At 43.4% G+C, this 12,558-nt stretch overlaps 1 protein-coding gene across 5 annotated transcripts in view; it reads left to right on the forward strand.

Annotated features, from left to right (window-relative positions):
* The window catches only part of zbtb47b (zinc finger and BTB domain containing 47b), a 214,100-nt gene extending 208,422 nt beyond the window's left edge, over positions 1 to 5,678 (forward strand). For all 5 annotated transcript variants that reach the window (XM_052015448.1, XM_052015446.1, XM_052015445.1 and 2 more), the window contains exon 6: positions 408 to 5,678. In XM_052015448.1, coding sequence (XP_051871408.1) covers positions 408 to 811 — 404 coding nt within the window. In that variant the 3' untranslated portion in view covers positions 812 to 5,678. The remainder of the gene's footprint in view (positions 1 to 407) is intronic.
* The last annotated feature ends 6,880 nt before the right edge of the window (positions 5,679 to 12,558 follow it).

Raw genomic sequence — 12,558 nt, forward strand, 5'->3', positions numbered from 1 at the left:
GTCGATACTTGGGCTTGTCCGTGCTGCGTGACCTGATCCCAGAGTTCCATTGGGAATCTGGTGGGGGTTTTACCTTTTGCTTCCCAATGCTGTTAACTGTTGAAGTCTGCTCACTGGTGGTGGTGCTGCTTGTTCGTAAAGACCGAACAGTTTGAGGGTTCTTTAAAACCATCAGGTGTGATTTTCAGGGAAACGAAAAGAAAGAGTTGGAGCTAAGGGAACATTATGCGTGGGCTAATTGGATAGCTCTCCAAAGGGCTATCATTGACACAGTGGGCCAAAGGGCTTTGTGATGGGGTTCTTCAGATTATTAATCCGTTAACATTACCGCCACCCTGCTGTACCTTGTGGGTTCACCATTAATCGCTGAATTTAAGCCCAGGAATGAATCTTCTGCTTGCTTGCAGGGGAGAAACCGTACATCTGTGAAATCTGCGGCAAGAGCTTCACCAGTCGACCAAACATGAAGCGCCATCGGCGGACGCACACGGGCGAGAAGCCGTATCCCTGCGACGTCTGCGGCCAGCGGTTCCGTTTCTCCAACATGCTGAAGGCGCACAAGGAGAAGTGCTTCCGAGTCACCAACCCCATCACTGCAGACAGCAACCCACTGAGCCTCACCTCCACCACGCCGCCCAATTCCAGCCCCCTCATCTCCCACCCCCAGACTCACCCACACTCCCACCCTCACCCTCACTCCCTTCCGCTGCCTCTCCTGCACTCCCTCCCTCCAACTCTCCCCCCTCCTCCCCACCTCCCGCCGCCTCCGCCCCTCTTTCCAGCTGGTCGGATAAACGCCAACAACAATTGAACCGCTATGAGTTTGTGTTTTCCTTTCCTCTCCAAACAAAAGAGACAAGTAACTGTAGCAGACGGTCGAAAGCACGCCCCAGGTGTGATGCTGAATATACTGTTACCTGGAAGGAATATAACCAAAGGAGGCATATGTACTTAAAGGATGGGGACTAAAAGTCAATGAACCTTGGGGGAAAAGACCATATGTAACAAAAAAAAACTATTTTGGTGTATTATTTACAGTAAGGATGTAGGCAAAGGATTTTTTTTAATATCATATAGGACAAGACTAGTGTGGACTGGTCTGAACCACTTTTAAAGGCAACCATAGACTTTAACTGCTCACTAAAAAACCTTTTTGTTAGAATTTTCAAACACGAATATCCCTGCAGCATATAATGCAAGAAGGACGTGTACAGATTTAATAGTGTGCATCCTGAGGGCCAAGAGACTAAGTAAGTGGCCCTTCATAAATGTATTCCTGATGTACTTAATTAGCAAGGTAATATGGGATTCTTCCCCTTCCTGCCGTTCCCCCGTCCCCCCCCAGCCTCCCATCTATAACCTGCTATTTTATTTAACAAGGGTAAAACGAGCTGTGCTTGTGTGTGGCAAGTTTAACTATTTACTGGAGTGCACCTAACAGACCTGAAGTTTTAGCAGCCAGTGTCGTATTGTGTAAGTGAACCGAAACAGTGTTGTAACCATGGACAGCGTGGCCTACTATGGAATCGATGGAAGCGAGGGTAAGAGTGAAGGAACTCCAGCTTGTGGGAATATACGGAAACCAAAGAGAGGAAGACTGTCAAGATTAATCAGAAAATAGTTCTTCGGGCTAGGAAGTTAGGAGTCTGGGCCAAATCCTACTTCTCCCACCCCTCTGAACCCACTCTAGCTCGCCTTTGCTGTGTTTTACATCCAAAATTTGTGTATGTTTCTGGGGAATAATTTTTTTGGAGCACCAAGTTAGCACTTAATCATGGGCACTGTGGCTTTTAACAGGAGGTGGAGTTAATAAAAGCAGAAATTGGCATTTTCTAGTCCATGGAATACCAAAAAAAAGACTGGTTACAGAACTGGTCCGGGGAGTTTGATGCAGAATTGGGGTGACACGTTAGTGTAACACTGAAGGAAATGCAGTAATTCTGTTGTGCACCCAACAGAAAAGATGCATAGGACTGAGCTGAAAAAAGGCACATGGTGGCAGTCGAGCAAGGAGCATCAGGTTATTGACACATTAGCAACAATTACTGCTCCAGGCTACAGTGAGCGAGGGCTTTTGTTCTGTTCATTAAATCTTTGCATACTCGACAGGAAAACCAATGAATTTCTCTTTCAAATGTTGCCTTAAAAGGTTGGGTGCATTGAGTTGCAAGTCTGGATAGAGACAGTTCGATGATGGATATGGGTGCACATCACAGAAATGTTTCTACCCTTCCTTCCACTACTCCCAGCAAATGTGGCTGCAGTTAACTCGTCTGGAGATGTGCTCCGGTCTAAAGTGTAAAACTAATGCGTTTTTGTGATGGAGGTTTGTGTTTCAGGGATTAATGGGTCAGCAGGCAATAAGGCTACTCCAGTGATTTGTACTTGTGTACGAGTTTCAGCTGGTATTTCAATGAGTGTTTGGGTAGGGACTTTGTCATTAATAAACCCCATCAGTTTTCCTTGACCAAGGACTTTTTAGTCAAATATCCTGTATGATTGTGCCCAAGGATAAGTGAACATTGTGATTGATAGTGGACTAATGTTGAACGTAATTGAGCCTTTGTTTTTGGTAACCCTTCTAGTAATTAGTCAGGTAGTGGTATGGAAATCCTTGGGATCACTTGCATTGCTTATCCTTTGCATCATACCAAGTCCAGTTTGCCTAAGATGTCTTCACCTCAAAAATGGTGGACTCTGGAAAGTAAATTTTTGCAAGAAGAATCAAGGGAGGAGAATAGACAGTGCGGTCTTCCATTGTAAGTGCAGCAAGTAAGTAGGAAACAAATTGGTAGGGTGGCCTTTATTGCAAAGAGATTGGGGTACAAGGGTAAAGGCCTGCTGCAGTTACATTGGGTCTTGTTGAGACCACACATGGTTTCATTAGATTGACTGCTCAGTCCAGGGATTGTCATGTGGAGAGATCGAGTCTGCTAGATGTATATTCCCTATATAAAAGAATAAAAAGAGGTCTCATTGAAACATAAGGTTTTATGTGGCATGATAAGGTGAACACTGAGAAAATACTTCTCATGGCTGGAGAGTTCAGATCCAGCGGATCACTGTCTTGGCCATTTGGGACTGAGGTGAGGAGAAAGTTCTTAGCTCAAGGGCTTGTGAATGTTTCGAGTTCTCGAGCTCAGAAGGCAATGGTTGTTTAGTTCTTGAATATATTCGAGACAAGATTGATAGGTTTTTGGGATACTACTGCGTCCTTGAACAGCAGAGAAGGCTCAGAAAGGGCCTCTTCAGTCCCTACCTTCTCTCGTTCTTGTAGGCAGACCTGATGCTGCTGCACACACCAAGACATTGCTGGTGCTTTCACAGTCTATATGTAGATTGCTGGGAGGTGCCGTCGGGGTTGAACATGTTCCCACATGCTGCCATTTTAATTTACTTTGTTTTGCTCAACTAACGGGTACTAGCAAACGTTTTTAAACTTGAACACTAACTGAGATTTTAAAAGCATTAGTACAGTGAGACTCATGGGCAGTCTTGCTTTTTGAAAATAATTAAAGCTGCAGTGATTGCTTGCTTTGAGGCCTGCAAAGGCCTTAGATTTTCAGACAACATTGTACACTACACTGCATCCACATCACAGGTTACTCCTTGTGCAATTATTGAATGTCCCTCTCCCTCCTGTGATGAAGTAGGATTGGAAAAATTGTGGCTCGTTTGAGATAATTGGATCAGAAATGACATAATCAGCAGCTTCAATCATAGTAGAAAATCACTATCTTCCATCGGGGAGGAGTAGAAGTTCCTTGTTTCTGTTGTGCAGGTTTTTGAAGAATCATTATTACATTTAGTGGCAAGTAGCAGGGGAGTGAAAGTATCTTTGCAAGTGCACTGTTAAGTCACAAGCTATATTTTATCAGAGAATTTAACGTGCAGTATTTGTCATTGTACAGAGGAGAGGAGGAATATGTCAGTGAAGCATCACAGTATTTTTAATGTGCTCTTATCGGATACAGAGTTTAAAATATTAAATAAAATAAAAAGTTGGTTATTGTAAAGACATAGGACTTTTTTTAATATTAAATGTTTTTGATACTTTTGAATTCTGCCTATTTTGCTCATCGTGAAGAGAAGGAAATATAGGAAAGTCACAATTTAAGCAATAGTAAAGCAAGGGAATGGGCATCCTGATGCTGTTCAGTACTGATGATTCAGCACTTTTCTGACTTTTCATTGAAATTTAATGTTCTACCATAGGAGCCCTCAGCTGGTCATTGGCAAATAAACATTCTTTTAAAAAAAATCTGGCCTCCTGTATAGGATCCACTATAGTGGCTGCAGACTTGTTTGCAATTTGGCGTGAGATCTGTAAATAAAGGGGAGTCCCCACATTGTGACGTTTACACAAAACAGTTCAAGGTGAATCATTCATTTCCAGTGTTCCTTTTCCTTAAACCCATGGTCTACACTGCTAATAGTCACACACCAAATGGCTACAGCCAGACAGTGTTGTGATTCTGTCTTTTTTTGTAGCTGATCTGTGTATTATTGAGGGGAGGGAGGGTTGGTTGAATTCCATAATCCTATTTTTTAAAAAAAAGAAAATGTTTTTGACAAAAATTATCCCAAAGAAAGCAATAAATAGACATTTGCCATTACAAAGCAGGACAGCCTTACACAGGTTGTATATTGCACCCGTACAGTCTATCATAATGACATTGTGTCTCAGGACAACAATATTAAAAGGATTTTATTTTGTTTTGGTGGCACTACCTTTGGTGAGTCATATTTTTATTTCTAAAATAAATAAATCCTCATTCCAATTCCAACTTTGGGAACTCTCATCCCTTTTCTAGTTGAACCCACATTACTGTTCCTTACGGAAGTAATTCCATCTGGCATGCTATGGTCTGCCAGACTCCTGAGGCTGAATTGATTAAAGGTTTGGAAGAGTTATACTCAAAGGTTTCTTAAAGGAAGCATTAAATTCAAAGGCTGTTGAGTTTGAAGGTCAGAGTTGAAGGGTGAGGTTTAATTTTGAATCAGAGCATTTAACCCTTTGTTGATACCCCTATCTCACCATGAATGTTACTTTAGCTGTACTGAACAATATCATGGGTAAATTTATTCATGTGCTTCATTTAGGTAAGCTATTTTTACCATGAAATCTTGCACCTTATCCCTATTTAATAGTCCTTTCTACACAAACCAGAGGGGTTGATTGGGGGGGCAGGGGAGGAGAGGGGTTGGTGGGGAGAAGCGATGCTTCATACTGTAGTTGTTCCACTATCTTGCTGAGAGATTTTTGTTTTGAAGTGAGATTGTACCAATGTTGCTCGCTGCATAGTTCTGCCTCATTCAGGTAGCAGACAGCTTGTTGAACATAGGGAAATGCTACAGTTAATATTCAATGGACTCGAGGCCAAAATTTAGCTTGGCCGTTTAGTAAAGCATTAGGTTTAAGAAAAGAAATAAAATCAAATTTGTGTATCAGTCATAAGTATCTTAATTCTATATTTTACTACATAAACACATCTTAGTTAACTTGTGTATATAGCATTAATATAGAATGTTGTAATCTTGTGGTTAAAAGGAAGATTATGTCAATAGGTGCTACAATTACCAGTCTATATCCGTCATTTATGTATTGCTTAGTGTATAGTGTATTCAGGATTTGCTGTCTTAATTCCTGAGAGAAATAAATCCTTTCATTATAATAAATGTGTGGTTCACGTCTTGATTTTTTGAAAAAATATATAATTGTCAACAAATTTGTAGCTTATTGCCTGTAATTTATTTTGTATCTTTGGGGATCTGAGGGGAACACGCAGAGTGGTTGATGTCAGGAATGAGCTTCCAGAGGTGGTGGTGGAATCAGATACAATTACTACATTGAAAAGGCGTTTAGACAGACTCTTAGGCAAGCCATAAAAGGATACAGGTAAATGGGATTAGTGTCAATGGGTGAAAAGGTCAGCATAGGCATGGTGGGCCGAAGGGCCTGCTTTTCTGCTGTATGACTTTCCTAGGAGCTCAATAGTGAATTCTTGCCCCTACCCAAACTTCCACTGCAATCTTCATGAACCTGAAATGCCAACTTGGGGCATCCAGAAAACAACAGCAGGACATCTGGGAATATTGTCAGGAAATGCTCAGCAGATCAGGCACTATTTGTGGGGAGAGAAGGAATTAATGTCCCCCTCTGGTCAATGACCTGGTAGATCAACTGTTAAAGCAAACATAAAGGCAGGGAAAGGTGAGAGGGATGTGAGCAAAACCACAGGAAAGATCTGTGGCAGTGCGGAACACAGAAGAGATTAATTTTCTCACTGATGGCATTGAGGCAAAAGTGGGTGGGAATGGGTCGTGAAGGATAAAGGATTGTTTTAGAAGTGATTTAATTAGGCATCACTGGCATTTGCAATCCAGACAGGCAGAGACAGTGTTTATAATCTGAAACGATGAAAGGTAATGTTGATTCCAAAGCACCTCTGAAAGATGAGGTGATGTTCTCAGGCTTGTTCTGAGGTTGGTTAAAAACCTGTAGAAAGCCAAGTAGGTCAAAGTGGGGTGGGATGGCAAATCAAAATGTTGACTGGAAGATCAAAGGGTCTCCACCAGACTAAGCAGAACCATTTGGGAAAGTGATTAGTTAGTTTGATCTCCACATTGCAGAGCAGACTGAGCAGGAAGTGCTCTATACTAAAATAAAGGATGAGAAATGCAGTCCTTTCACCTACTAAGGGGAGAAGATGTCCTTGGCGGTGGGATTAGGCAGGAGATGGTGAACAATACAGAAGGGAACCCATTGAGGGTGGGGCAGTGGGTAGGTTGGGACAGGCTATTTCTATCATTCCAGGAAGGGAAAGAGAGAGGAGAGGAAATGTGATGGTCGCTGTCTTCTCAATGTGGTGTAGAGGCGGGAAGTAGAGTTGGAAGGTGGTATTGTTGGGACAGGAGGAAGAATAGGATCGTATCTTTGCGGGAAGTGGGGTGGATGCGTATCACAGCAGCTGTGGAAGTGAACAGGCTTGTTATTTGAATCGATTCCCAAAGCAGAGGAAGGAATGGGAAGACTAAGAAAAACTAACAAATATAGGTTAGAGGAAGGGGAAAGTTGAAATTTAGTGGAAATTTTCCAGTTCTTGGCGAGAGCTGGAAGATGCACCAATACGATAAGTGTACTGGATAAAGGGGTGAGGGATGGAAGCCGGCTGGGACTGGGTGTTCTGCCCATCGCACAACAGGACAGGCTTAGCAGGGACATGCACCATTTCCCCAGTCCATGGTCTCTTCGAGAAAAGCCTTTGATAAGGAGGCAGTGAGCTTTTCGATACCTGCAGGTCCTAAAGCACTTCATTCAATAGTACTCGTTGACTACCGTCACTGTGTGATCTAGGAAAAATGGTAGGTAACTTGTGCTATCATTGTGATAATAATTGTGGTTGATGGATGGATATTAGACAGGACCATGGACTGAATGCTGCCTGACCTGCTGAGTTCCTCCAGCACTTTTTGTGTATTGCTCCAGATTCCAGCACCTGCGGAAGTTTTTGTCTTCCTGGCTTTCCCTGCTCCTTGGCCTAATAATGTTACACTCAGCTGAGCAGGCAGAAAATTTAACATCTCGTCTAAAAGGCCAGACCTTGGGCATGGCAGAATTCCCTCAGTACCGCACCAGGAGTTGGTCTAAATCTTGGGTTCGGCTTTGGCGGAACAAGAAGCTGTCCAGTATCAGAGGCAATGAGGTGTCTCAATGTGAAGTATGAGCAGCACTATCACTGTGTACATAGTTTTCTTTTAATTTCAGATGGCCTGGTGTTGTTGGAAACAATGCAGAGGAGGAAGGCATTGTGCTACTGGCTTTTTAATGTGTGCGCTAAGCCGTCTCCCTCGGTGTTGATTTGATTCATCTCTCCGGTTGCTTTCTGTAAAGCCTTAGGATGTTTTACTTGGGTTGCTTAGTAACTTGCTCTCAGTAGTGAAGTGCAAATTAATTCACAACCACGGGACTCTGTCCTTCTGATCAAATATTATTTGAGCTTTTGACAGGAATGCATCACTGGTTGCCAATAACTCCTTTAAGACTAGGTAAGATGTTTTTGTTGACGACAATGTGGATGAGGTAACTGACGTGAACTTGTTTCTATGATAAGCTGGTATTCTGTTCATTGGTGTGTTTGTTCAGTGAGATATTGCCCTGTAAAGATTAGAAATGCCACTGGTCCCCAGGTGTAGCACTGCTCCCGAAACAAAATGTGTCCCAGACACTCGTCCAGGAAATTAATCTTTGACCAGTTTGTCACCATTGCTGTAACCATTTAATGACTTTCTTTCCCTTTAGATGATATTCTTGATAATAGTTTGGAGAACAGAATTTGCCATGTAAAGACATGGGAACAGCAGACCAAAAACTTGATCAGAAACATAGGTCTTAAGTTTCTGCAAAGAGAAGGCAGGAGGAGAGTTTATAGACTAAGTGGTAAGTTTAAGTGGAGGGCACAAACGGGATGGCCTGGGCGTGCATGAATCTGAAAGTGGCAGGGCATGTTAGAGCACAAAACATTCTGGGACTAATGCTTCATAAATGGAGGCAGAGAGTACAAAAGAAAGACATAAAGACAACCTTATTAAAACGTGATTTCTAGGGGTCTTGACAGGCTAAATACTGGGAGGATGTTTCCTTTCAGGAGCATCTAGGACCAGAAGGCATGGTCTCAGAATAAGGGAATACCCATTTAAGACAAATGAAGAAGAATTTCTTCCCTCAAGGGGTTGTGAGACTTTGGAATTCCTTGCCCTGGAAATCCTTGAATATATTCAAAGCTGAGAGATTTTCCTTATCAGAAAGGAAGCAAAGGTTGTGGGCAGGAAAGTGGACAAGGCAAGTTGGGTCTGATTGAATGGTGGAGCAGAATCAAGGGGCTGAATGCACTACCACCGTTGCTGTATTTCATGGTCTGAAGGTCCAGAGTGGGCAGACAAAAGATTTATTGGAAAGGTTGCAGAGATTGAGTGGACAGTCAGAGACTTTTTCACAGGTGACAATGGCTAACACAAGGGGACTTAATTTTAAGATGATTGGAGGAAGGTATAAGGGGGATGTCAGGGGTAAGTTTTTTTACACAGAGTGGTGGGTGTGTGGAGCACACTGCCGGCAGAGGTTGTGGGGGCAGATACATTAGGGACATTTAAGAGACTCTTGGATAGACACATGGATGATAGAGAAATGGAGGGCTATGTGGGAGGGAAGGGTTAGATAGATCTTAGAGCAGGATAAAATGTCGGCACAACATCGTGGGCCAAAGGGCCTGTACTGTGCTGTAGTGTTCTACGATGAGGGATTTTGGCTGCAGAATTAAACTGAAGACGCTGGAGTTGTTCTCCTTCAAGCAAAGGTGGTTGAGAGGTGTACCAGGTTGTGACTGGGTTAAATAGTGTAAATAAAAACTGTTCCCACTGTGGGGTTCAAACGCAGGTTTAATGTTTTGGGTGAAGGCTACAGGCATATGTGAGGAAAAAGCCTTGCTGCTCAGAATAATCAGGCTCAGGAGCTCACTGTCTGCAGTGGTGGGAACAGAATCAATCACATAGCACTTGGGAGAAGGATTTGCAGGGCTGGTGTGGAAAGAAGTGGGGATGGGATTGATGGCAATGGCCTCTTTTTGTGCCATGAAGTTCCTTGGTGATCCAAGGGATGGAACTACCAGGTTAAGGGTCTTGGCAGGCACCATTGGTGGAGCAGTGAAAACTGGGACGAGCAGGAGGTTAGAATTGAGATGGTGTAACTTTGTAGGTCTGGCAGAGATTACAGGGATGGGAAGGAGGGAGGATCATGAGACCAGTGGGGAATTTGAAGATTTGAAAGTTTGTCTTGGACATTCATTATTAGGAGTGCAGCTGTTTGATGAGGTGGAGAGGAGGTAGGATGGTTGGATCACTGAAGTGGAGGTGGATTGGGGAACAGAGGGCTATTGGAGAAACGGCACAGAAGAGGAGTTGAGACCGGTGTAGATCAGATATTAAAAGGTGGGGAGGCTGGAAGAGCCTGGTGGTCTCCTGCTCGTGTTCTCGTGATGGTGTCAACACAGTTCGACCAAGATCTGAAGCAGAAGCGTTGGAAATCTGACAATTACTGAACCAACCTGCAGAGTGACTGGGTGAAAGGAGGAGTAGTGATTCCATTCAAATATTTACAGGTGCACAATTGAAAAACTGTGGTAAATTTTGGATCTAATTTGATGGCCTTCTTTACAAAAACAAAAACCAGAGTTCAAACCTGGCTGTGTCTTTGTTTTCTGCTGCAAATCCACAGAGGACAAAAGCTCCTTCCTGTCTTCACAAGATCACAAGATCACAAGATAAGGGAGCAGAAGCAGGCCATTCGGCCCATCGAGTCTGCTCCAAGGAAAAGGGAAAAAGAAATGGGGTGGGAAAAAAGAGAGAGAAAAAAAAAACCTCAGACAACTGAGGTTTGGTGGGAACCACTAATCTCTCCGTAATGTGAGTCATGTCACACTCCTGTAACCTGAGCACAGAAGGTGGAACTTTGGGAAGAAGCTTTCTCCTAAGGGGATATATATATAAAAACAAATCCTTTTGTACCAATTTGAAGATGAGTAGGAGAGAGTTTTTCCAGCACTTTACTTGTCCTGGTCATCATTTCCCTTAATCAATGTCACTAAAACAAATTATCTGTTCATTATCGCATCGTTATTTGTGGAAGTGTCCAATCCTTGACTGCACAGGGAATTGGGTTGTGAAAGTTGCAATATAAATTAAAATGTCTTTTTCCGTTTACTCTCCCTGTCCCCACCTCTCTCCCATCTTCACACATACTCACTTAATCCAGTGGATGACACACCAAAGGCAGTATTTATTTCCACCTAAAATCTTTAAGACACAACCAATTTTAATCACTCCAACAATTTGCAGCCCAGGCAATCAACTCCCTGGTTCCTGAACCTCCTCTAAACCTCTTGACGTCCTACTTTCCAGCTTTATAGAGCCATACAGTATGGAAACAGGCTCTTTGGCCCAACCTGTCCATGCCGACCAAGTTACCTACCTGAGCTAGTCCCGCTTGCCAGAGTTTGGCCCATATCTCTCGAAACCTTTCCTATCCATGTCCCTGTCTAAATGTCTTTTAAACCTTGTAATTGTACCCGCCTCAACCACTTCCTCTGGCAGCTCGTTCCATATTCCCACCACCCTCTGGGTGAACAAATTGCTCCTCAGGACCTTTTTAAATCTTTCTCCTCTCACCTTAAACCTATTGCACTCTAGTTTTAGACTCCCCTATTCTGGGCACTTCCAATTTGGAAAAACAACCATCTACCACCATACTCTGACTCCTACCACCAAGCCAATTTTGTATCCAATGGCTAGCCCACCCTGGATCCCAGGTGTTCTAACCTTCTGGACCTGCTGATGATGAGGGCCTTGTCAAAGTCTACTGCCCTACCTTCAATCAAACTTCTTGGTCACCGCTTCGAAAAGAACTCGTGAGTATTGAGGAACAGAGGACCTTAGTATACAAGTTGAAAGATTGTCTGAAGGTGGCAGCAAAGTAGGGAAGAAGGCCTACCGGATGCCAGCTGGGGCATAGACCACAAGAGTGTGGAGGTGATTGTACCACCTTGTAATACATTGGTTAGGCCACAGCTGGAGTGCTGTGTACAGTTCTGGTCACCACAGTGTAGGGAGGATGTGATTGCACTGGGGAGGGTGCAGAGGAGATTCACCAGGACGTTTGTTGGGCTGGAGTGATTTAGTTAGGACGGAAGACTGGATAGGTTCAGCCTGTTTTCCTTGGAATGGAGGAGACTGAGGAGGGGGGAGAAACCTGATGGAGGTTTCCAAGACTGAGTGGCATAGGTAAGGTAGATAGTAGGAAACCTTTCCCCATAATGGAGATGTCTAAGCCCATGGTCATAGATTTGAGGTGAGGAGTAAAAGGTCTAGGTGGGATCTGAGGAAAAGAAGTATCACCCAGAGGGCAGTTGCAATCTGGAATACACTACCTAAGGAGGTGGCAGAGGGAGAGGCTCTCAGAACATTTAACAAGCACTTGAATTGCCAAGGTGTTGAAAGGCTACCAACCAACTGTTGGTAAATGGGATTAGTATAGATAAGTACTTGATGGGCTGAAGGTCCTGTTCTCTGGTATATGACTCTATACCTGGACAGACTGGATGTGAGAAAGATGATTTCCCTGGAGGGGGTCAGGAGGCTGTTTGGGGAGTTGGTTCTGGAAACGGGTCTCTATCTCAAGAGAGGAGGTAACGATTCCAGACAGATGTGGAGAGATTTCTTCATTCAGTCGGCGACCAACTTGTGGGAGTCATACGGATAGCTGCGGAGGTCAAGGAGGTGGTCGGTAGTTTTCTGAATGCAAAAGGCATCCAGGAACACAAACAGACCAGGAACGTGATGTTGAGATAAAGGATCAGCCAGGATCATGGTGAATGGCAAAGCAGGTTCAAAGAGCAGGATAGCCCACCTCCACTATTAAAATGCTATATAAGTGTAATTTCTTTTTTGTATTAAATATTAAATTGTTATTTTCAGTTTGCTTTAAGCAGTATCATAGTAACATTG

Source organism: Pristis pectinata, chromosome 5, assembly GCF_009764475.1.
Source record: "Pristis pectinata isolate sPriPec2 chromosome 5, sPriPec2.1.pri, whole genome shotgun sequence".
NCBI lineage: Eukaryota > Metazoa > Chordata > Chondrichthyes > Rhinopristiformes > Pristidae > Pristis > Pristis pectinata.